Here is a 27,095-nt window from a genome sequence, read left to right on the forward strand (position 1 = left end):
GTCCCTATCCCAGCTCAGGAGGCTGGCTACCCAGACAATAACTCGTTTTACTATTAGACTGAGGTAAAGAAGGCATTAAGTACCTCAGCCTTTCCCTCATCACTGGTCATTGTTTGCTCCTGCGTCCAACAGAATAAACTTTTGTTGCTAATGTATTGATAGAAGCATTTCTATAAGAATATACAGAAATCTTTATACTTCAAAAGGTGCAAATTTCAATTGCAGAAATAAACCCTTCACTGAAAGACATTTATAATGCACTGTTCAGGGACTGGACACACAGGAAGGCACCATCCTTTGTATATTCACACAGCACTTTGTTCTAGAGGCTGTTCAGTCAGTCAGGTTCAGAACTGGGACACCCTGGAGATCCTGTGAAGTCTTTCTCTTAGGAAATGCTACAACACTGGCCTGCAACCTGGCCTGACTCAAAATGCTACACAGTTTGACAGAAAGTCAGGAAGAAAATCTGACCAGAAATACAAAATCCAGACACTCAGCAGATATCTGCATGGTGTGAAGAGTGACAGGCCATAGACATACACTACTCCTTCCCAATGACTCTAGCACCCTATGATACCCATGGAGAGCAGGCTCAGATCAGAAGCTCTAAGGAGTAATATTGTAGGGCATTCAGCACTGCTTGACCCCAAATCTGATGGTAAGGCAACTGTTAATTGTCTATTCCCACATGTGTAGCAGCTAATTAGCTGATCTTAGCTATGTTCTAAGGCATTCAAACAGGCTCCAATGTGTTTTGGTGTGAAAAGAGGAAGATTGATTTACAGGGACATTTGGAGGAACTTTAAGGACTGATGGTTAATGATGCAGCAACCTTACTGATAACAGAAGAAAACAAAATTATGTGGACAGCCATGTTATTAGATGGTGTTGAAGGACATCTACCTTATGACCTATCTGAAGTGAGAAGATTAAAAAGGAGCATAAACAAGATGCTTTTTTTTTCAATGGGGCGCATTGACTTGTGGCTCTTTTTTTAAGTACATACAGCTGTTCTGCTTTTGAAAATCTTTGACAAATATTCACTTTTATACACAGTAGGTTGTGCTTATTCACCATGTTATCCATCATTAACTTTTTGATTAGCCACAAAAACTCCCAAGATTGCTGACTTACCTTCACAGCTTTGGTTATATAAAGAACTCTACAAACACAGTTACAGTTTGGAACACACGTTCTAGAGTCCACAGGGAAGATGTCCAGGGTAAACAGGAATGAAGATGGTAAGTCTCCATAAAAAGAACAGGCACATTTGTTGCAACTACCCAAATGTTTCACCTGCAGGGGACCAGAAAGGCAAGCAGGTTACTTATTCCTTGTTCTTTTGTAACACTAGATAATCTCTAAATTGTGAAAAAAAAAAAAAAAAAAAAAAAACCAAAAAAAAAAACCCACAACAAAAAACCAAAAAACAAAAAACCACAGAAAAACCCTCAACCACGCTTCTGCATACCGAAAGGACTTTGTTTTAAATCAGAATCACAGGATAGTAAGGGGTTGTGGGAGTCTTAAGAAGTCTTCTCTTTTGTTTTTGTCTCAGCAGATCTTGATGCTCAAATTTGCCCTCTGGGTATTTACTCCTTTCCCTGATGGCATCAGCTTTGAAGTACCAAAGAATGGGATGAGGAAAGCTCAGATTTGGAGAGCAAGATCAGAAGCTCTTTTGTATTAGATGTTGGATTTCAGTTTATACACCTTTTTGTTTATACAGAAAGACTTATTATTCATCAGCTAACTGTAGCTGAAACCACACGAATCTGTTTGAATTGAGGTGCTAACAAACTCGATGTAATCTTCTAATCCTCTCACATGACTTTGAGGGACTTCACTGCAAGCTTTTGAATCAAGAGGATGGGGGATTTACCAAGGCTAGGAGAGATCCAACTCCCTGCTTGTTAAGGGCATTCCTTACAATAAAGTTTCTCCCTATAATCGTAACTCTGAGCAGGTGAGGACTTCAGTTAGTAGAAGGATAACCAACCTAAGAAAAGCTCCAGATCCACCATTTTAGGGCTAATTAGAAAGAGCAGAAGACATTTTAGAAGCTGAAAAATAAATTTAAAGAAAAGCTTCATTTTTTTTGTAAAAGCCTGATAGACAATAGCAAGAAAATTGTAAAGCCATAAACAAGAGGTCAAGACACCAAACTCAGTTTCCTCTCTCTTTCCTCACCATGTTGTCATATTTTCTACTCTCCAAGCTACACAAAAGGCAACAGCTAAATGGCTGCAATCACAGCTTACATTCTTCAGTTGACTGCTATTAGGATTTCAGGTGGTCAAATATCTCAATCAAGTACTCCTCCAAAATACTTGCACATCTTCCCCAATCCAAAAATAGATCACTGAAAAACAAGGTTATAAGTATTTATATGTAAAAAGTATTATAAGCATTTACCACCTCTACATAGCAATGACTACAGTTGTCACAAGGGCTCTCCAAAAGAAACATGCAACATCACATTTATGATGAGATTTTGAAGAAAAATTCTGAGCAACCACCACAGATTGTAGTTACTTCTGTAAAGTTACCTTATTTAGGGGAAAAAGGTGCAAGTTACTTCACTGCACTTAGAAACAGTCAAATCAGACATTTTCAGTTCTCATTTGTCAAAAGCTACATTAACAGGAACAGTAGAAAAAACACAGGTGTACTTGTAATTCCTAAGATAGACAAGAGTACACCACATGCAAACACACAGAAAGCAGGCTTCCCCCAGGAACACTCTGAGGGCTTAAGTACTTACCTGTCCTGGTAGGTGGAGTCTGAATATATCAAAACTCAGCAATAAATGACTCACTCAAGATGCAACTACAAATTTCAATAATCATGTCAATCAAGATTTAATTTGAAACCAGTTTAGTAGTCAGCATGGGGAAATTTTTGAAATACTTAAACTACAGACACTTTAAACAGTAATATTTTTTAAGTATTTTATTGCTACAAACTGGTACATCTTATCACAAAAAGCTACAAGGCATATTATAAACACATACTCTATTATACAGAGTGCAATGCAGTCCCCCAAACAGCCACACTCAACAGCACAATTTTTGAAGTTACTCATACTGTACTATGAGGTAAATATTTATAAGCTTACACCATAAAGCTTTTAGAATATTTACCCCACAGATCCACCTATCTTTTCAACTGATTAGACCAGAAGTTATTATATCCAACTTTCAGTACACACACCAAAAAAATAGGATGCTTAAAAAAATATACAACACAATGTTTGATCAGCTTTAACAGTCAGTTTTCTATAAAAAGCTCAACTAAAATAGTCTTAATTTCATTTTAAACAAAATCAGAAACAGAGAGGAATTATATAAACAAGTTCTCCATGGAATGGAATGCATGCATATGGTGGGGAATCTTCAAATCCATTTGAGACTATTAAAAAGTCTGAGCCACTTTAGAGCAGAAATAAAAAGCTGGTTTGCCCCCACTAATGTATTTTTGTTTTCTTGCACTTAGTTATCTTCAGTGTGGTCTAAAGTGAAGTCAGTTTGTTCTTCAGTTTCTTCCTCCTCTTCTTCCTCCTCTTCCTCACCCTCAGCTGGCTCATCAGCTTTGTCTTCTTCCTCCGTTTGCTGCTCCTGAGCCTGATCATTAATTTCAAAAGGATTTTCACCCTGAAGTAGAAGATTGAAAACAAACAGTTTGATATTTATTCCAAATATAAAATCATACTCATAATTTCAGAGAATAAGAGGGGCACCCACTAAGAAATGCTACATTATTTTATACAGCTTTTGGCAAGAAAATCAAAACACGTTGGATTTAAAACTAGCAACAGCACATTTTATGCACATGGGAAACTGGGATCCCAATAAACTCTTTCAGTGAAAGGGGAAATGGCAGTGAGAAAAAGCCAAATATGCTAAACACAGATTTCACTTCAACATTCAGAAATTAGAATTACATGCTTAAGTTTCAACATGTTTTCATTAAGAACTACAGCTGCTTCCTTTCTCTCCCCAATCAAAATCAAGTTGGAATAGAAGAGTTTTGGTCTGCTTTTTATTATTTACAGACTTATTGCACTCTGAATAACTCTATGAAAAAAGGCACACTCCTCAAAAAAATAAAAAAGAAATCTAGAATTCATTACATTGACTAGCCTGAAATTCATTCCATTGTCAACCCAGAAAAGTTCAGTTTTCTCAGTACTCAGTAACACACTGGCATTCTGGGTTAATATTTTCTCCATTTCATACAATTGTTCAGCACAAAATACCTCAGCCTTCCCTTGTTCATTTACTTAAGAACTGTGAATAATGAATGAATAATAACATGAACTACTAGGAGTTTCTTGGCTAAAGCTCGTTTCATGTTCATACATCCTATAAAGCAAGTCTGATCTGAACACAAGACACCAACCACCAACAGTACCAGCACTAGGATTTTAAAAGTATTATCTAAAAGAAGAAACAAAAGAAAAATTGAATGCTAGGCCTCTTGTCCTTTTTTGCCCTTTTTTTTTTTTCCCCACATCAGTTACATTTCTCAGGTAGAATCTTCCAGGTGGCTAATGAAAAATTAGAGAACTATAAAAATATTCAGCAAATGCCACGAAATAAAAACTTGGTTTCAATATTATTCTAAAAACCAAGAGAAATTTTAAATTTAGAATCAGATTTAGATTCAGCCCAAAAAAAGCAGAATTAAAACCCTGTTATAACAAAGATTTCCCACTCTCCTGGAAGACTGCAGGTCCTGAATGCATCAGTGCTCTGCTCCATCACATGCTGTATGAGGAAACTGTACTACTTCAGTACGCAGTTCATTATACATTGAATAAGGATAAAAGGGATTTGTATAACCAGAAGCCTGATACATCTCATTGAGCAGGTCCTGGTGAGAGTGTATTTAGTTCAGTCCACCACAGAAAATACCAGTGCTAGTCATTCTGAAGACATCAGTGGTCTCCTGGTGAAGACAATCCTGCAAGTTTTACTTTCCTCAGTTTCTGAACTGATGAATGGCAAGTTTCCATTCTCCCTTTTACCAGTTTCCCGCTAGAGGGCTGTATTGGACAACACATACCAGGCATAAGGAATTGGGAAGAGGTGGCAGAAATACCAGCAGATATTCCAGGCTCTGGCATCTGGCCATTTGCAACTTTTCCTCACAGATATACAAGAGTTGTCTGAAACTGATTCACACACCCATCCATACATAACTTATCAGGACACGACTAATTTGACGTTTTAAATCACCATTAACTTGGGCACTGGCTCATACCTTGCCATATTTCCCAAAGGTAGTATTGCTTTGTCTGAAAGACTCTTATTGTCATGGCACAGGCAGAACCATAAATCAGTTAAAGGTAATAAAATACAGCTCACAACAGTATTAGAGTGATTTAGCAAAGTAAGTGGCCCAAGAGAAAAAAAACCTTCAGTTTTGCTAAAATGAATTCACCTGTTTCTTAGGCTTACACATATATATATATCCACAACATAGGCTGCCATGCCTTTTAAATTCTCTAATCTCGTCAACTACTGTTGTAAGCTTTTGTTTTTGTCATGAAACATAAAAATTCTACAGAATAAAAAAAAATAGCTGAGTAGTGTGCACACCATATTTCAGTACAAACCCCCACACTGGAGCTTTTGATTCTAAATATAAAGATGGAGTCATTTGTGTTTTGTGCTCTGCAGCTAACATTACATATAGAGACACTGCTGATGTTTGCCTGGAGTTTGTTTTGGGTTATTTTTTCATTAGAGCATGCAATTAAAAATTGCCTAGAGATACAAGTTTTAAATGACAACCAAAAGCTGGTGAATCTGAAGGTGGCAATTTTTGCTGCAAATTAATTTATCTGACTTTTGACTGGCAAAATACATTAAAACCTGTGAGCTATCTAAAAGAACACCGAGGCAAAACTCTATCAACATGGAGAAAATGGCAAACAACTATTTTGCTTCCATTGCATCTTACCTTCACATACAGCTCATATCGTGCTTTGACTATAGGATTATTCAAGATGCTGGTGGCAGTAAGAACACTCTCCCTTTTTATTTGTTCTCTGTAGGCCTAGGAAACAAATTGACAGTGAATAATTATCACGTTCCTACTACAACTGTCACATGAATTAAATTCATGGTCAATATCTGTAAATAAAATAAAGAACATACAACATCATGAACTGCTTGTTCCTAGTACTTAAGTCCAAACCACATAAACCTAACCAATTAGTTTTAGTAGTGTTTATAGCTTGTTGCTTTAGCTTGAGCAAAACACGTATCATGCTTGTATAACAGACTACAAGCAGTTATCTGTTCTCTTCTACAGACAACATGGAGGCTTCTCTATCACAGCCTAATATATCATTGAAGATGATCCTGCTCATTTTCAGGGTCCCTTCCAACTCAAAACATTCCACAGTCACAGAAGTTCATATATAAAGAAAACATAACTTTGGCCATCTTGCCTACTATCATGCTCATGCTACTCCTTCAACCCTTCTACCAGCCCTGAAGTTTATCATTATAAATTTTAACAGGGACAAATACAACATGACTGCTAATTCTAAACTGCTCTCAGTTGTCTTCAAATTAAAAAGATAATCACCAAGAAAAGAGACAGCATGTTTATCTTTCTAGAAACGCATGTGTTCCGTTTTTCAATCTGAATAACAAAATGTTTCCAATACTTAAACTCTGTAAAGCAAATTCTCATCAAAAGACGTTGTCATTTCTAATAACTTTCTCATCATTTTCTACTGGCAGCTATTAAGCACACCAATATTTCATCAGCTGGGGTGATTAAGTGCTGGATACTTCCTGAGATGTTAAACTTAGAAAGTGCAGTAAGGGTATTACAGCTTTCTAGAGAACAAGCCACATCAACAAGAACTTAGAAGTTATTTGCACCAGGAATTGTAACATTTTTCACCTACTAACAGATTATGCTTGCCCTTTTTTTGATGATATGTCGTATCTTACTTGTTTTCCTTTTGTGTGATCAGGAGACTTTAAGTGCTGCTGAACAGAACTGTGCAATGCAGGAACATAGACACTGCAGGCACTGCAGTGAACAGTCTCAACTTTCATCATATGGTCATCAGCTGTAACCCCTGCCAAAGAAGATGCAACAAATCATTAACACAACATGTGTTAATTTAGGCAACTAGAAAAGCAGCTTGTTTGTTTTTATACAAAAATTCAGAGCTCTCAGTTGTTAAACATGTCAAACTGAACCACTGAGGAATATTTGCTTAATTCCAGGCATCAAAATTAGGATCTCTGAGGGCAATATTGGAAGCTTTTCACTTCAATACTCCAACTTCACGTCTTCACAGATTACACAAAACCCAGGCAAAGTACAAAAATGGCATCTCTTTTCAACAATAACCACTATCCTTAAAAATACACATTTTGATACAGCAAACAAAGCTTGACCGAAGTAATGGCACTTACTTTACCTCTCACAAAAACTAATTTACTTCTTTGCCCTTCCTCACCATCAGGAAGGGGCACATGAATCCAACTCCTCTTGCAATTTTAAATATAAGTTTGGTAACAGAACATTCTCATCACAAAGGAAAACAGGCCCTCCAGTAATAAGGAAAGTACGAAAGAATTTGTGGGATTGTTAAGATGTTGCCCATATCCATTTTTAAAGTTCAAATTAAGGTAATACTAAAATAGTTATTGCCTAAAATAAAGGTACTCAAAGATGTCTCCTCTAGTTGTAGCCCATATTCTGAAATCCCTCAAGCAAAGAATGGGAGGCTATGACACAGCAAGGCAGGGACACAAAATGCCCCAGAAAACTGCCTGTAGGACAGCCAAGGGGAAAGAATTCCAGGCCAAGATGCATCTTGGGTAACCAAAAAATGCATGAACTCGTCCTTTTGTCACTGTCTATCCAAATCACAACAACTCTCCTATTTACACTTTTCCAAATCCTTGTCATCCTATTTGACCACTATCACCTTACAGCTTTATTACACTCTGGTTCAATCTACTGCATCCACCTGTTTTCACTCCTGGTGCCTTTCACTGAATGAGACTGAGGCAGAATTGTCTGTCAAGTACCTAGGAAGATGTCCTCACCTTCTGACAAGGCTACCTGCATAGCAAATAAGGAAAGTCTGCTATCTCCTGCTGTGCTCACATTCCACACTGTATCAGAAACAAAGAATGGAATCTCAACCAGGTACAGAAAAGATGAGAAAACTGTTTTTATCCATTTCATCAAATTCAAAGAAGAATGAAAGGAGAAAAAGGCCAGGAGAGCTCCACATTACTCACCTTCCATGATATCTTTTTCAGCAGCTTGGGAATTTTCTGTTTGGTTACTTGTCTGCTGCTTACGCATTGCTGTCTTTTTGAATTTATTCACCATACACTCCTACAGAGGGAAAAAACCTATAAATACCTATGATGTACAACTGTTTACACTCCAGTATTAACTCAGATTTTAAAAATTCAATATAGTTTATAGCTTTTACTTCTTAAGGCATTACTTTCAACTGTAGAAGTAACAGCACTTTAGAGACTTTGAATTTGCTTCATCTGCTTAAACTTTTAGTAGTATGTGCTGCACCAAAAGTCATCTGCAAAATGATTAATGGCAAGTTAAGCATATTTTGAAAATATATGGCAAATTGTAACTATATTCTCATGTAAAAGTATTATACAGATCAAAACCAGATGTCTTACATGAAGAAATTCCATCACTACTTTGTCAAATTTGGTTTGCTTCTGGATATGATCCAGTGTCTCCTGGTGAGCTGCACTCTCCAGATGTGACTCAATTTCTTTTTCTTCAAATGTTCGAAACTTGCAAAATGAACAAGTAAATGCCATTCTATCAAGAGAAATACATTAAATATTATTATTAAAACTCCTCAAAAGTATGACATTTGACAAACCCCATCAAAAAGGGAACAGAAAAAGCATTCTTTGAAGAAGCCTAAGTGAAAAAGAAATGAAAAAAAGAACCCTAAATTTTTTCCATTATAAAGGACAAGTGCTACAAGAACCAAATATAAATCAGGCCAGTGTCCGAGAACAAATTATCTATTCAGGAGACAAAAACTGCTGAAATCAGAAGCCAGGCATATAAAAGCTACATTATTCTGTGAGTTCATCCACTGCAGCTCTCTCCTTCCTGTCACCTTTTGTAGTACATTTCACAGGCACAGAATCACAGTCCATCCAGACCCTGAATTCCTAAACAATAAACAATCAGAAGAATTCATTTAAAGCTCAATTTTCACACAAAAGCTATATAATCTTTAAAAGGAAATATGATCCTGGCTAGTGATTAGTGACATTTGCTCAGTACCATGAGGAAATGTCACTAATCACTAGCCAGGATCATAAACTGCACTGACATTGAACAGTTCTGTACAGTGCAGCCACTGGGCAAGACTAAGAAAGGTATAAACTTATGTACTTTTTTTTGCCACAAAACAGTTGGCCATGTATATATATACACACACATATAAAACTGGAATAAATTTGATTTCTAACATCTTTTTCAGTCAACATGAATACATACTTCAAAAACAATCCATTCTAATCTGCTTCTCAAGTGTGCCCTGATGCACTTGTGGGGGAGAAGGGGATACTAAATTGTGGATTTTCTGATATAACAGTGGTCCAATGAAACACCCGGTCTTCTAAGCCACTGAATTTGGGTGCCAAGTTTTGGCTTGAGGTTTTTTTCTTTATTTGGGTTAGGGGAAGCTAAGGGTGCTTTTCTTTCTTGCATTTTATTCTCCTAAAATCAGTCCAAAGGGGAAAAAAGTGTTCTTAGAAAGGCATTAAGGGCAAGAAAAACATTGTATAGAACACAGAAGTTACAGCACAAACCTGTATCCATCACCGTATTTTTCACTGTTTTTTTCCCGTCTACGCCTTTGCTTCTCTCTTCTGGCCTCAATCCGCCTCTTTTCTTCTTCCTCACTTTTAGCTTCTCCTTTGCCATCTTAACATACAATTGAATAATTAAAAACCAAATCCAAAACAAACAAAGAACAGCAAAAGTACCTGTCTTCCCCTGTCTCCTCCACAAACACTTCAAAATGCAGACAGACCCTGCACCCACAGTGTTCGATTAGCTTTCTTAAACATCCTGGAAGTTTTTGCTTGGTTTTCCTCCTCTAGAGAGAACCAATTTAGACACTTGCTTTTGACTTTGCAGCTAAGGGTTTACACTCTACTTTACAGTCATAAAAGAAATTCAGAGTTAAAGCAACTCCTTCCCTAGTTATACTGTGCCTAGTTATTAAAGGCCTCTTCAAGTAAGTGACCAGAAAAAGGTAACTGGAAATGCATGGGGAAAAACACATTATTCACCCTCCCATGTTTTTAGAGCACCACTGCTATAATCCCCTTACATAAAAAGAAAACTATCTAAATAAAGGCTGTCTCTTCTACTGAGAAGGCACTTCCCAAAACCAAAAGTTCTCATAGAGGAGACAAGACAGCGTTTCTTTAAGGTATGGTACCCAAACTGAAATTCAACAACTTTATTATTTTTCCCCACTAGACTTCACTTGGTTTCACAGAAAAGTATTCCAAAGACTTTCAGCCAAAGAAATAAACGAGTTAATGGGGCAGGGGAGGGAGGAGAGACAAGGACAGACAGATTCACCAGACAACAAAAAACCCAACAAAACCTTCAGAGAAAAACTTGATAAAATTACCACCTGGCATGTAAGTAGAAGTGTGAATGAATAAATGAATACAATTTAGTTCTACAACATTTAAGACTTCCAAGGACACTGACATAAGTGCACTTATGTTTGCCTTTCCTATGTCTGCTTTAGTTTGTTTGTTTTTATGGACAAAGGGAAACAATTAGAATATTATTCAGTGGGTAGCTTTAGACCAGAATAGAAGAGGATGACTTTGTTTTCTTTCACAATTCTACCTCAGAAGACAGGTCAGCCTCCAGGAAATCTACCTCTATCCAAACAGCAACAGAAAGAAAATTACAACAGCATCATGCACAAACACCAAGACTGCAAAACAGTCTTGTGGATTGAGAAGTGTCACTGAATACATCTTCAGAACTAATAGCTCCTGATTATCATTTTGTAGCAGAGTTTCAAAATTTACTGTGATCCAGAGAGGAGAAAAACTCCTGTCCATGAGACAATTTTTTTAAAAAAATCAAACTGAAAACAAAAATCACCTACCTACCCACAGAGGCAATTCCCATACTGATCTCAGGATTTAAATTTCATTTAGTGCATTACCACCAACCCTGGAAATATGCAAAGGATCACTTATTTTACTGCTGTAAAAATCATCTGGTATGATATCCTGTGGTGTGAAATGGCCTCTATTCTGACCCTCAAGCCCACAAACTGAAGTGCCTGTTCTGTGAGAAGCTGGGGAATGGAGACCTGAATCTATAAACTCCCTCTAAAAACTCCCTCTTTCCTTCAGTGCACTTATGCAAACTTTTAAAACAAAAGAAACTCACACAATTTTAAAAACTCAAGATATTTACTATTACTCCAAGAAAAGAAACACTCATTTGGCTGCAAATTTCCAGCCCTCCTTGCCATCAAATGAGACTATGCCATATGCAGTGGGGCAGCATTTAAGGGAAAGGGAACTAAAAGTAATTTCAGCCTTATGAGATTTCTTTTTCTATGTGTCTACAATCACTACAGTTAATACACACTTGAACTGATTTTATGTAAACTAATAATAAACCTGTTTCATTAAGAACTGTTCATGAAACAGACCCCACATTCCTAACAGCAGCTCTCCATGGTAACTGAATCCACTCTATTAAAAGTGACTCACCTAGCGTTTAAGGGTGAGGTTGATCAGCTAGTGGGATAAATAATAGGATATGGGTGAGGAACCAGTGGGATAAACAACATTCAAGCAATGGAATGGTAGCAAGTACAGAAGATCACAATTTTTTCACAAAAATTAAAAAAAAAAAAAAAAGGCAAAAAACAACATATCAAAATGATCAGAGAGCAGAGACACAGTAAGCATGAAAAAAGTAACCAATGGATGGATGTTACAAACAACCATATTTCCACAGCCTTAGCTCTTTAAACAAAAAACAGGCAGCCATGCTACTAAATAACTACTAGAGGTCATAAATACAGGCTTACAAAATGTGTTCTCTCGAAGTAGAATACCTACAATACTTTACCTGACAAAGCAAACTGACTTACCTCCAAAAGTCTGATATCCAAGATCATAAGCATCTCTTGTAAAGTCTTCATATATAACAACTGCACCACTTGTATCAACTTCAATTTCCTAATAAAGTCAAATCCATAAATTAAAAAAGCCATTCTAAATCCAGAAAGGCAGTATAAGTTACTTTATTTCCAATGATCTGTTACTTGCTATTTTTTAAACATGACAATGAAAGAAAGTGAATTGAGTGTCTTGTTGAACTCAGTGTACAAACACTTCTAGCTCTGCATTTCTCCATAATGCCTTGAGGCCTTAGTGAATTATTTGCACAATCAAAATTGTTTTCTATATAAATATTCCAACTTGCAATCCAGACATGTACTTATTTGAGAAGGTGTTAATACCCTCACTCAAAGAGAAGGGAAATGACATTCCAGTCTTGCAACATTAAACCAGTATGTATATATAAATGCATGCTTAGCTTACTAGTAACATTCTTACACAGTGTTGCAACTGATCTGTCTGAAGGAAGGGACTAATCTTCCTGCCCTGTTGAAAGTGGCCTTTCAACACTGATCCTTTTTTATTCACCCTCTCTCCTTGAGTCTTAAACCTTAGCCATTCCTCCTCACTTCTGTTTAGTGATCTCCTCTGTACCCACCCAAGCAGGTCACAGCTGCACGAGCTCAAGCTGTCTGCCTGTGGCAACATTGGAAGTGATCACAGGAGAGCTCTCTTGAGCATTACAAGCACAGGTAGGGTCTACAAATATACCTTAAAATTCACTTTCCAGGCTATCTGCATAAGCTACATCTTTCACTCAAAACCAACTGCCACCAAAATAAGAGTTTTAGATAAGGTAAAAAAAATTTAAAAAAAAAAAAAAAAAAAAAAAACACGTTCAGAAAAACTTAACTAGTTTAATGTTCAATTTGATAACTCTAGCTTAAGAATTACTTGTTTTAATGTATACTGAGCAAACTTCTCAAACAATCAAAACATTTTCCAGTTCTGGGAATCTTTACCTCTACAGTAGAATCCTGGTAAGATGTCTTCGTGTCTATTAACATAAAATGAGAAACAATGCAAAAGTGCTGTCACTGATAATTCATTTTAAGACAATAAAATATTTAGGAAAAAAATCAATTTGTTATCTAGGGAAGATTGACTACATTTACAATTTATCATAGTTTAGTAATACTATTAAATGTAAAACCAGTTATCCTTAGAAATATAGAAGCAATTGCCTATATCTAACTCCAAAACAAGAATTTCAATGTTGAAAGGATAATATCATTTTGAGATATATTTTCATTCATACAATAGATACCAACTGCATCAAAGTTTCTGTTAGCTGTCACCCACTTTTTAGTTTTCAACTACATGATACTCCTTAGGTCTTTCTGTTCAAGTTTCTGAAACTGTATTACACTACTCAATTGATTTTCTTCCCCCTAATCTCAGAGCCACAGGACAGGCTGCATTCTTATAGGCACTATCTACTCCACTTCCTAAAGTAACACCAAAATGTACTGGTCTTTGGATTGTGGATATCAGTGAGGGGATGAGATAATACATTACAAACATTCTGTCTGAACATAGCTTAGAAATGAGAATGTACAGAAGTACTGAAAGAACCTGGATGTGCATTTTAGAGACCCCTTTCATCACAAAGCTGGCGAGACCACCAATAAAGTTCCCTGTACAAAAAGCAGAGGAGTGTGTTTGTACAGAGCTCCTGATGCTACAGTTAAGGGAACAGTTATGTAATACACAGTAATGTAACCAGAATAACTAAGCCAAAACCAGAACTTGTCTCAACATCTCTGCCAAATTTGTGCATTTGCCTTGCAAGCTATGAACTATGGTAACTTTAAACAATTTTCATGGGTGATTTGAAATCAAACTACATAAAACAAAGCAGATCAAAATTATTAGGAAATCACAAGCATAAAAACTAAAATCTGACTGCTATACACACTGTTCACAATATATAATACTCGAGTTTACATTCCCTCAAAGCAAGTAATTTATTCAAACCTCATTAGTGACTTTTTTCCTCAACTTTGACTGCAATATGAAAACCTAATATTATAGTTATAGAATATCTTTATGGAAGTAAAGAAAGCAAGTATCAATCACCAATACAATTTGCAGTTATTGTATTTATAGTTTATCTATCCCATTTATAGTTCTTCTTGTCATTACAGCACTTCATTTACAAGTAGGAGCAATCTCTTTCTGCCATTTTTGCAGTTTCCCTGCTTTTCCCTCTCCTCTTCACCCATGCCTTATATCTTTATTTTAACTGCATTGCAGCTGATGCACTACTTTTTACACCCAAAGAATTTGGACAGCAGGGCCCAGGCTCATGCAAGAGCACATTTTAGTATTTATCAGGCATTGTCTCTTCAGACAAGCTGAGCTCAGCCATTATTTTTAGTGGAGAAAATCTGCCTCCAGGAAGTATCATGATGAAGTCTCAATAAGATGGTCTTCAATGGTACACATCAAAATATTACATATCATTTAATAAATTATCTTTGCAGTAGGAAAGCTAGACACGTAAATTCCTAAAATCCACTGCGGACTACTTGAAAGGTAGAAAATGAAGAATTAAAAAACAGCACATACAGTCCTCTTTCTAAATATTAAAATTAGGTAATTTCTAATGAATAAAGAAATCAGTAATTTTAACTTTAAAATTTTTACACTTGCTACTTACTAGGTGATTTTTTCTGGCTCAGCTTCAAAATAGGCTTGGTCATTTTGGGTTTCTTGATAAATGTCCCACCAGGTTTGTTATATGGCTGTGGTATCATTTTTCTTTTGATTCCTCTTGCAGCAACTGCTGCAGGACTGGGTTTGTTATGATAGTCAACGACAATCCCAGGTCTGTGCATTCCGCCAAAGTCTCCCATATGCTGAAAATTTGTGAAATCAAGAGGAAGGTATTAGTACATGAAAGCAATGTCAATAAATCAACTACTTGGTACAACATGACTGTGACCTTAACTAAAATCTGTGTTCTAAGAGCAAAATGCAGGAAGAAGCTTAAGCTCCTGGCCTGATGTCCGTCTGTGCAATGGCTTTGTGGGTGTTTGTCCACTAGAACGAATACTTATGTATAAACTGTGTTTCTGCTTATTCAGAACCATTGTCCAGGCAATGAACATATGTACCATATCTCAGCCTAACATCTTGGCTCCTCTCTTCAGATTCTCTAGATAATGAATTCCATCTCCCTCTGGGGAAAAAAAGCAGTTTTCAACACAAAAAAAAAAAAAAAAAAAAAAAAAAAAAAAAAAAAAAAAAAAGCTACCTTGCTTTTCATCTTATACAAAACAACATAGTAGTGATCTAAAAATTGAAGGTTGCCCCATGTGGAATACTGACTAATTGAAGAAAGCCCACTCTTCTATCTTTCCACTGAATTCAATAAAGTCAGAATTAAGTTGGGCCTGGAGAGAATGATACAAAAACAATGCAGCGACAGGAATGAAAATTCCATTGAAAGACTAAACCTTTCCACTATTTCTAATATTATGTATTTGTGGACACTTGTATATGAAAGTTACCTCTCTGAAGACATGGAATATATGAGTAATCTGAAGAGGGAAATTTAGGTAGCTTAAATATTTTCAAAAGTGCTAACATACTTCTTAATATTAACTTAATTACTTGATTAATAAAGGGCAGAAGAGAGTCCACAGACTGGATGAGTGACTTGGATAAGCAGAAATGTATGTATTTCCATGAGAAGAGAATTAATATTACACTGTCAAAAGAACATAAAAATAACTCCAAAACACTTATGAAAAAATATGACTTTTTAAAAGCAGATTTTAAATAACAGAATGTACCAAAACAGGCACTTTCCATAATCAGAAGTCCATGCACAAGATCTCCGTGTTAATTCCTTTAGTTGAGATAGCTAGAGACTGCCTAGCATGTAGGTTTACATCAGACACAAATTTGACATGAAGTACACACTCGATAATTTCAAGCTTGGTTTTTTTTTTAAAACAAGACAATCTACCTATTAAAGGTGCAATGCATTTTACATATGGTAAGCAGTCTAGCCTTTACATTCTCCTTTATTACATAAAAGACTAAAAGGATAAATTTCAAAGCAAATTAAAAAACAACTCAGTTGTAACTCTGCACAAAGCTTTCAGATCTAAGTGAGTTCTGAAAGGATGGCATGAAGGCTTAAGAACATAACATTTTCAGCTTCACAAGCAGAGAAATGAAGATTAGAATCTTTTTCTCATACCATGCTACATGCTAGCTAACAGCCATGTGCAAATCTGAGCTAAAAGTTGAATATGGCAACTACAATATTCAGGAATGCTGCAAAGTAGACTTTGCGGAAGAAAATCACCACGTATGTAAGACCCAGTAAAAAATAATGTTCCTCTATACTTCAAGCTACAAAAAGCTGTATAGCTTAAAATTAAAGAATCACCTCCCAGAGAAATACAGCACGCTCAGGAATTTTAAGTTACACCTAGAGGCACAGGCAGAAAGGTGTTCACTGAATATTTCGTGCTTAAAAAAATATCAAAACTGATATCAAACCAAGACAAAGGGACACCATCAACCTAAAGTTAGTACTTCTGTCAGTTTAGGGTCCTTTTTAAATTCTCTTCTGCTGTATTTTTTCCCCTAAGCTCACTTAACATCAAGAATTACTTTCTCATTCCACTATTTTGCATATAGTTAATCATGCTGCTTCTTTGACATACAATTTTTACATCCTATACTGGAAAGGAATCCACTGAGAAGCACTTAGAACTTAAGTCTTCAAAATTAATACAAGTAAGAGAACCAGGCACACTGTGTGGAAATCTATTTCAATTCTGTGAAAGGACCTGATTTCAAGTTGATGATGCCCCTTTAACCATGCTTTAATTATGAGAAAGAATCACTGTAACTGCTAACTACTCACCTTTGCCATTTTCTCCCCATCACCCTTCCAGTAAACAAGTCAGAGTGTTTAAAAGAAGACTTGATGTTTGATAAAACATGTACTCAACATATTAAAGACTTAGCTAAACTTTTCCCTTTACACGAACCAAAAACTGCTCTAGTGGTCACAACCTGGGTTCTTTTTGCTTATACATTGCACCTTTAACCTACTCAAAACTTTCAAAGACTTTGAATTCAACTTTTACAATGTTCAAAAATTTCCCCACCAGCAGCAGAGATGCTAGTGTTTACAAGGAAAAATGAAAGTCCTTTTAATCCCTTTTAGACCAAACCTACTACTTTTATCTTCACCTTTCAAACAAAAGGAGAGATTTAACAAGCCTTATCAACTAGTCTATTACTCATTACTTTCAGCAGAAAGAGGGACTGGGTTCTACTTGAAGACAGCTTCAAAGGGATAAACAACATTGTCAACCATGATAGTTTGCTTGGACAAAACCCCCACACTGTACTGAACAGTGCATTCATTTTAAAGCAGTGGTCTTGAAAGGGTTTAAAAGAGTGTCTAGTGAAAAGAATCTGAAAAGATTCTGTACTTACTCCTCGGCCTCGGCCTCTGCCTGTTGATGGTCCTCCAAAAGCATCATAGTTTCTGCTTCCAAATCCACTTTCAGGATAAGCAGGCGTTCCTCTCCCCCGAGAGCCTACAGGTGCAGGCTTCATATGGGGTGAAGAAAAACTGCTGTAGGAAGAGTAACTCTCTCTTCCTCTGTCCTCCATAAACCCAGGCCTCAATTTTGAACGGGAGTAAGGTGCTTCCCAGCTAGACCCGCCCTGGTTTCTACCTCCGAAAGAGTCAAGGCTATTCCGGTAGGAGTTGTCAAATCGACCACCATAACTACCTCCGAAGCGGCTTTGTTCGGGTTCATTATAACCATAGCCAGATCTGTACAGATCTCGCCCACCCAGAGAAGACCCGGAGTCGTAAGACTCATAAGGTCCAAACCTGGAAAAGTTGCACAGTGAGGAGAAAAAAAAGTAAGCTTACTAATGTTATACATTTCAAAAGACAATTTATCAGTTGACATTTATCAACTAAAATCAATTTATTACTATACTGATCTGTACAGTTGTGTTATTGTTTAATCTTGATTAGGGCTGGGCAATTCACACTATGACCAGACAGAAAGCTATCTGAGCCATTTTTGCTACACACAATTCTAAAGTTCAGTACACCTGAACTTTGTTCACTTAAATTTTCAGCAACATTTATTTACTAAAACATTATTGGAGCCCAGCCCTAGTCTCACAAAAATAATCACCTGCAGACATTCAAAGCCTAGTCAAACTCCCCTTTCTTCAAAATCATACCCTCACAGTCTAACAGTTTAACAGAAATTTAGAGGCGGCTTAGTTCTGAACTGAGGGGAAAAAAAACTTTTGGTTTTTTTTAGTGGTACAGCTGTGAATTCCAAATACCCTACAGCTCTCATTTTGAAGGAAAAATACAAATGTTCTTCTGTTCACATTTTTTCTTTCTGGATTTTTTTTCCCTGTAAAATTCAGTCTCACAATCAAAAAAGTTCATGGTCTTCAGTGTATCCAGCTTTCACTTGCAGACCATCAGGTCTAGCAACTCAAGATTTTGAAGGTATCCCCAACACATGCACAGTGGACACAAAAAGAGTCCTTGGAATTTCAGAGTAAAGCAACAAGGAGCTAAAACCTTCAGCTATTTATCAAGAGTTTGCTTCACCTGGGACATGGGCAGTGTCAGGCTAGAAATCAGTATTTGTAGCTACTTGGAAGGGAAACACATTAGTGTCCCTGCAGGGTTATAACAGCTGGGAAAGACAATCCCTTAAATGACACAGTACAGCCTACAAGAGACAACTTACTAACTGTATCTACAGTAAACTGAATGCCTTCATTTTAAAATCTGTTCATGTCAGAAGACTCAAAGATAGACAGAAAATTACACTAGAAAAAGTCCATGCATAATATTAGGTTACATAGCAAGAGACATTTTGGCGTTCAGTTGGTCATTCAACCTCCATCATATGCAGATTACTATATGGTAGGTACAGCTCATTCCTGAATCTCTGCTCAGACTCTTAAATCAGTAATAATGTTCATTATTAAACAAGCTATACTTAACTAAAATGCTTAATAGAACCAAGCAGCAAGGCACAACACTTCTCCAGCCACCCTGTTTAGTGCTGTCCTTCCCCAGTGGCACCACAATGACTACAGACAGGAACCACACAGTAACCTGGCAACAGCCAGGCAAAAGTTCAAGGGCGCACACAAGAAAACCATCAGATTATCTAAGTTTTCTTCACATTTTATCTCCTCCAAGATAAAAATCACTACTCTGAAAAGCATTCTTCTTTGAATACAATATTAAGACCTAAATCAAATCAGCTGCTCCCTATTGTTTTTATCTGAAAGAGCAAATAGTATGCTAGCATTACATACTCAACTTTAAGACCACTGCATCAGAATTTTTAGTTTTAGACTAATCCATCTTACAAAGCAGCCCAGAACATGCACACAGTTTCAAGTGTAATCAGTACCTTCCAATGAAATAATCTGGACATGACTTTCAGATTCAATACCAAGATCACTCGAGCACTGCACATACAAACCAAAGAACACATACCCTAAATGTTCCTTGAAAACGGAATGTTGATAGATTCAGTCTAAGATACTAAACCAATTAGGTCTAGTCTACTAGGTCAGAAAAGGTGTGTCAGGCCAATCAGCTACACAATTGCTAGCAATACTGAAAAACAAAACTGTTGCTATTTTCATTCAGACGCACTGTTTCGCTGTCAAACTTTTCCACAAAAATGCAGATTATTACAAGAATCTAGCACTTACAGTTTAGTATTTGCCAGTATTTATCAAACATGAAGACTCAGAATGAAAGTATTCATACAAAATCATAGCAACATGCCTCAGGAACACTTAAGTTAGAAAAATGATTTAAACTTAAATTGGATTTGATCAATTCTTGGGACAACTGAAGGATTATTTTACCTGTTACCACCACCACCACCTCCTCCGCCTCCACCTCCATGACTCTCCATCCCATAGGATTGGTTAAGGTAAGAGTCCATGGATCGTGGGCCACCATAGCCTCCATGCCCATAATCTCGGTCCATGTCTAAAAAAAGAGCAGAAAAATGTTTATAAAGAAAGCAAGTGAGAATTCTTATTAAATAACCTAGTTTAAATTCTTAAGTAAAAGGTTTACTCTTTGCCACAGTGCTTACAATCAAAATATAAAATTGACAGTTGCAAACCAATTTTGACACTGCTTAGAGAAGCCATGTGTCTCTGTCATCATCTGAGCACCTCTTGATTGAAATCAAATTCCTAATCTTTCCAATAGTAGGTAACTCAGGATTTTTGTTTCATCAGCTGGAATCATCATAAATTAAATTAAGAAAAATAAATGAAGATACCTGATGTAGAATATGTCTGAAGTTGTTGAGAATTAAGACAATTTCCAACCCTTTAATAATACAAAGCGCTCACAGGAACCTGGTCTTCCTATCCAATGCCCCAAGAAACCCTCACTCATACTGAGAGACCCTGGGTCAAGGTTACAAGCTGTCATGCTGCAGTGCAGCCTCTGTATATAGGCTACAGTCAAACAAAAGAATTTTCTGCCATCTAGCACAAAAAAAAATCCACCCCAATCAGCACTGAGCTGCAGCTCACTAACTGCGCTGAGATGGCATTTCACAGCCAAACTGATGTCACTTCATGACATCTCGGTATCTTGTAATGAAGTCTGGCAAAAGAACCAACTTCCTCATCAGCAGTGGAAGGTTTATCTAAAAATTCTGGGCAAATAATCACTCAAATTCAAAGCCCTAATACAATGCAGCCAATCTACGTAACAAGTATGATCCACTGTCTTCCTGCAACATACACAATCTGCACTTCACTGGCACTCTGGAAACCAAAACTGCTTCCCAGTACCAACCAATAACAAGTTTTGGGTAATACCAAGAAAACCTGGCAAGTCAAGATTGACAGAAAAAGTAACACAGAGAAGGAACACACAATGAACACAGGAAAGATAAAAATAACACCAAGTAGCTGTTTACTCTAACAAGAGAGAGAGTATTTTATACATCTCAGTATCTCCACATGTAAACCACTGACTTTTCCAGGACAATTAGCTCCCTTGAACTCATAAGAAGTTGTCCTATTTAAAGAAATACAGTTGCTCTCTGTGCATATCATTTAATGAAAATAACTGTAATACTGAAAATACACATATAAATTACATCTCATTTGTACCTAGTTCCTGTTAGCACCAAGTCATTGTAATTTATTGTCAACAATGAGAATTCTGCAAATTATATTAAGCTGACTGTATGGCTTTTACACAGATATTCTTAGCATGCCCAGAGAGACTCCAACACATAAAGACCTATTGCTGATTTTTATTCTAATGATCATAGGTACTTTCTAAAAAATTAAAGATTATACTTATGGGAAAAGAAAAAAAACTTTGAACACAGAAGTCACACGGTACCTTTTCTTATTCTGAACATACAAGAAAGATTCAAAAACCAAAGCACAAAAAAACCTTTTCAAAAAATTAATCATGTAGCACCACCCATCATCAAGTTAGATTGCAAAGAGTTACTTGCAAAAAGAAATGGATGAGGCTTCTAGTAAAAGCATCTAATGCTCCTCTCTGGAATTTCTGAATGATCTGCCACCTAATGCAATACATTATCTTCAAGACCCTATACACAAAGATGTATAACAGCAAAATGAGAAAATAGTCAAGAAAATAAACTCAGTTTCACAGAAATTAAAATTGACCAAGAGATCATCTAATCTCAGATCCAGGTTGTTAGCTTTTTTAATACAGGATAAATAATCAAAAGACATTGACATTTTGAAAACTGACATACCCGACCTGAAAGCACCCAATAATTTACTTTTGTTTCCTCCTCCCTATTATCTACAGGCCCTAAGATGGCATGGAATCAACGAGGTTGAGAATGGAATCAAGTCATCCAGCAAGGAAGAACACAACAGACTGTTAAGATGCCTGCCACTGCAATGCAATTCTACTACAGCACAGGAAGAAGGGACCAGTGTTAGGCATATGCCAGGAAAAACAAAATCTTTCATGTGCAAAGAACTCTTCCCAAAAATGCATGTAAAAGCATCATTTTGAAATATATTTTTAGTACAAAATTCTTAGCATGAAAGCAAAAACTAAAATACTATTTACAATTACAGGACAACTTCTGACATCCACACTTGCTCAACAATCCTTACTCATGTTATATAATATCAGCAGTCTTGCTACAGAGCTATGCCAGAACCTAAATTCTCACATCCCTGCCTTCAGGACATCACCACATCCCTAAGAGTGAACAACTTACTCACCCCTTTCCAGAGGCACTGTCCTGCACCTACCTACACAATAATACACTCACATTTGAAAATGGTTAACTTGGGATACAAATGGTACAAAGACATGAAGATGGGTGGATCACTTAAATGATTTACTGCAAGAAACAAATGAGGGAACAAACGAAATTTACAAATAACAAGCTAAAGAAGGATACAAGCCACCTTTCACAAAACTGACATACAAGTCCTGGAACTGAGTTACAAGCAGTAAGTTACAAAAATTAACAGGTATTTAAGACAGAAATTGGATAGATCAACTGACAAGAAATTCAAAGCATGACGAAACACAGACTATGGCTGGGAAAGCCCTCAAGCTGCAAACCAGTGAAGGCATATAAATATATCAAAGGTATATTTATTTGTACTACTTGTTCCACGCCTCCAGAGATCCTTCCAACTATTTCATTAACTGTTCCACTGAGCAGTTAACCTGTTGTTCCAACCACTGCCCTCCTGGTTCAATCATCAGCTGCAACTTTACCAAAGATTTCTACATTTTATACTTCATGCCCAGAGCTTGACAAAGATACTGCATTCAAATTAACTAGTACAGTATTTCTTCAGGTATTAAACTTTACTCTGAAAGTATATTCTCCAGACAGGCTTTATCCTAAAAAGGGGGGAAACATACTAGACAACAGTAAATATTCATTAAGAAAAATGAAAATAAAAAGGACTCTAGTGTAGTAACTGATTAATAATCAGTCACCACCAGCAGAGATACAGAAAAGTTGCCTGTCTGTGCAGACTAAACATGAAATTGTTTCACATGCTGAGAGAATATGTATTTAAGAAAATACACCAGAAATTGCATTCCAGCGTCTCAAACCGAAAATTCCGGAGTAGTAGCTCATTTAAGTTTAAACAGTAACTGCTTATCAAAGAAACCTTTGAAGAAATTTGAAGAAATATTGTGTATCTATGAAAACTGCAGAATTAAAAAGAAATTAAAAACCAGTGGTCCTTATTTGCTCTTAAAGTTTAAAAATGAGAGAGTGAATCTCTGAAATGAAGGTATTATCAAAGCATCTGAAACAAAGAATTTATTAACAGAATAAATCAGGTTTTTGCATTTGCAGCTTCTTGCACAAATATCCTGTGGACAAACGAGCCACTGAACTTAAGTAAGGAAATAGAAGAACTATCTGGTTTTCAATTTGTAGATCATACTTGTCTACTTGCATTGAAAAGAGAGGAGATGAGCTACATCAAAGATGAAAAAAATATATTACCTCTAAAATAAAAAAGAATGGGATACTAAAACACAAGCTTAATTTACAAATTAGAACGTTAATGTATAGGTATTTCTTCAGATGAATAAAAAAAAAGCCATACTTGGTGAAGAGATTGTTTAAAATAGCTGCAAAATAAATCTCAATAGCCACTAAAGAAAAATCAAATTTTCCAATGGAAAAGAACTACAAAGGAAACAAACAGCAGATAAGACTCAGAATCTCTTGATATGAAGAACTCAATGTAAAAGAAAAAGCTTTAGAGCAGAGAACATTGAAATCATATTCACAGCATAAAGACAAGAAATCATTTTAAACAGTGTGCTCCAGATGAAGCAGATGAAAAGGCTAAGAAAACGAGAAATGAGAAAGATCTTGCAAAGCACATGATAAATTAAAAAAGCTAAATTTTGTCTACCAGAAGCTTAAGGATCTGTTGTGCAATAGGAAGCAGTATTTTTTTCCAGGCACATTACATTTTTATAACACCATGTCTAGGTTGTTAGAATCACAACCTTGTCATTAGGCCATTTTCCCTTCCAGATTAAAATGACAAGAGTTGAAATAACTCACACAATGACATGAATAGTTAATAATATTTTTGCTAATAATACTGAATTTTTTCTGAAAGGCATGTCAGCTCTGGGCTCAAACTGAGCCGTCAGGAAGGGACAATGGTGCAATTACAGGAGTCATCAGACATACAACTCAAAGTGCTTCCCACTGGCTAAAAGTTTCCAGCAGGAGGAAACTTGGCAAGAGCTCAAACGAAAACTAGGCAAAGAGGAGAATTCCCAACATCTACTCTCTGTTGCCCATCTTCTCAACCCCCACAAAACAGCCTTCAGCCCCCTGTACAGAACCTGTCTAAAACAATTTTTATGCATGCCTTGCTTACGTACATACAATGTATAAACAGTCATGGTAAAAGTTTCAAGCTGCATACATCATAATTAAACATTTTTTTAATAATTACAAATAACAGCTTAATTAACACAATGCAAACTATTATTACAGAGGTACATGAAAGGAACACTCTAATTGTTCAACACACATTTGATTAGTTACTTCCCCTACAATGAACCTGGATTCACTTTAATATTTGTGTCATCACAAATATTAAAGAAAAGCAGCGTCTGGTTAACTGTTACAGTGAATATGCCAATAAGATACTTTAACTGGCACTTAAGAATAACCTTTCATTCTAAAAATCAAATGGACATTTAATTAGGAATCAAAACAGAAGATGAAAACACAGGGCAATATCTTTAATTTATTTATTTACTATTTATTTATTAATTTCACTATGCAGAAATATAAATGCAAAATAACATAATTGGAAAAAAAAAGGTAAGACTCAAGAAATGTGTCGCAAAAACTATTATATTGCAGTCAAAGATGCATCTGTAATCCAATGTGTTATTTCCATGTAACAGCCAACAAAAGTGTCAAGCGATCCAACAGCAAGCATTTATTTGACAGGATCTGTAAACGAAGCCTGGATACAATATCAGTAAAATTTTTATATTAAGATCCTTTTAATACTTGCCAGCATGCTGGGAAGAGATGTCAAAACATTTCTTGAGTCTTTTCTAAAATCATAACCTTAATCATCCTACCAAAGTATGTGCATTCCTTTTTGATATAGCTACATGGTATTTTTGACAATGCAAAAACAAGATGTAACTTTTGGTGTTGACTTTAAATGTTTTTTCTATACTCCTTCCCAAATTGTTAACTTTAATTGTTACTTAATGTAAACTTTTTTTGTTTTTTTTTGGGGGGTGGGGAGTAAATAAAACCCAAGCAGTTACAGGCTGTGGTTTTTATAGAAAAGGAAAATATCCTTTCTTTTCAAGAGCAGTAGTAAGAATGAAATACAGTACTCTGTAAGAGTATACTGGCTTATGTAAAAAAAGCATAATCTTAAGAAAAGTCTGTATTTCTACCCCACCCCCCATCCCCACTCCTTTATCTCACAATTTTTCATTTGGAACGTGCAGGAGTTCATGTTGACATGCCCAAGATGAAAATCAAGTCTCACTCCCAGACAGTTACAACTCTTCCAGAAAACAACACGAGCACTCAAACCATGTCACGCACTTTTAAAAACCCGTCTCCTTTTTTGTTTTTGTTAACACTGATTGTTCAGCCCCAACTCTTTTTACAGGTTAGACGTATTTATAGCTCATACCTGAGACTGACCCACTGGGCATGTTCACACCACAATGCATGGGGGTATCTGGGAATCTCCAATCTCTGTCTTCAGCTGGAGAGGATGGGTCAGTGAGAATGACTTAGTGCTTAGCAAGAGCTGGAGGGGAGAGACAGGGAGCCGCAACAAGAGGCGGCTCTCTCTCCTGTCGGATCTCCAGGCTCCTGACACGACCCCCTCACAGAGCTCGCCCCGAGCTCCCCCCGGCTCTGCCCGCGCCCCCCGCCCGCCGCCGCCCCCTCGCCCCCCGCTCGCCCCGCGGAGCGCCGCCCCCGCCCGCGCCCCCCGCCCGCCCGCCCGCCCCCGGGGAGGGCCCTCCTCCCGCGCAGCCCTCCCGCCGCCGGCCGCCGCCGCAGCTCCCCCGGCCCGGCAGTGGCGGCGGGGGAGGAGGACGAGGACGTGGGTGAGAGGGGCTCCGTCCTGCGCCTAACAAAGAGGCCGCTGCCATTTTGAGACACGGCCGGGCCCCACGGCGGCAGCGGTGGCGGCGGCCGGGCCCTGCCCTAGCAGCGGGGGCGCGCCCTCACCTTCCCCGTAGTCCATGGCGGCGGCGGCGGGCGCTGCTGGCGGGAAGGCGGCGGCGGCTCCGGCGGCTCCCAATGGCGCCTTCTACCACAACGAGGCGAGGCGGGACCCGCGCGCCGCACGCACGGCCACGCCGGGCGGCGATTGGCTCGGCGGGCGCGTCACGTGAGCGGGCCGGCCTGCGGGGAGCGCGGGCCCGGGCCCGCCGCGCAGAGCGCCGCCCGCGGGGCCTGGCTCCGCTGGGTCACGAGGGAGGCTGCGCGGCGGCCATTTTGAGCCCTGGCAGCCGCCATTTTGTGTTCTGGCGTCTGGCCCTGTCATGCTTGAAGTCGCTGCAGGACGAGGAGTGGCTGGAAATCCACACCGTCACCCTCCCACACACGCCCCGTCAGCCCGGGGGAAGTGCCTCAGAATACACTACCCTGAAGTCCGGCAGTGCCTGCGGGGCTGAGCTCTCGGTGGCGTCCCTGCAGCTGCACACCCTGTCCATCGACCCTGCCAGTTACCAGTGTGGGCTGCTGCTGTGTTATGCAAACCAAGTGGCTTTACAAAATAAACTGTTTGTTTAAGAAATGC

General features: G+C 37.7%; 1 protein-coding gene across 2 annotated transcripts; it reads right to left on the reverse strand.

Moving 5' to 3' along the window:
- Positions 1-2,940: 2,940 nt before the first annotated feature.
- Positions 2,941-26,668, reverse strand: ZNF326 (zinc finger protein 326). 2 transcript variants are annotated; one of them, XM_056497474.1, is made up of 13 exons: positions 26,522-26,668; positions 25,974-26,048; positions 20,136-20,262; positions 17,694-18,099; positions 14,887-15,085; positions 13,187-13,221; positions 12,194-12,281; positions 9,858-9,972; positions 8,700-8,847; positions 8,289-8,388; positions 6,978-7,108; positions 5,971-6,066; positions 2,941-3,656 (listed from the first exon to the last, which is right to left on the reverse strand). In XM_056497474.1, the coding sequence occupies exons 1-13, from the start codon at positions 26,535-26,537 to the stop codon at positions 3,495-3,497; spliced, it is 1,698 nt and encodes a 565-aa protein (XP_056353449.1). In that variant the 5' UTR covers positions 26,538-26,668; the 3' UTR covers positions 2,941-3,494. The 2 variants fall into 2 exon arrangements, with proteins under 2 accessions (XP_056353449.1, XP_056353450.1); XM_056497475.1 differs by lacking the exon at positions 25,974-26,048 and having other exon boundaries at positions 26,522-26,656.
- Positions 26,669-27,095: the final 427 nt, after the last annotated feature.

The sequence above is a fragment of the Oenanthe melanoleuca genome, chromosome 8, assembly GCF_029582105.1.
Source record: "Oenanthe melanoleuca isolate GR-GAL-2019-014 chromosome 8, OMel1.0, whole genome shotgun sequence".
Taxonomy (NCBI): Eukaryota; Metazoa; Chordata; class Aves; order Passeriformes; family Muscicapidae; genus Oenanthe; species Oenanthe melanoleuca.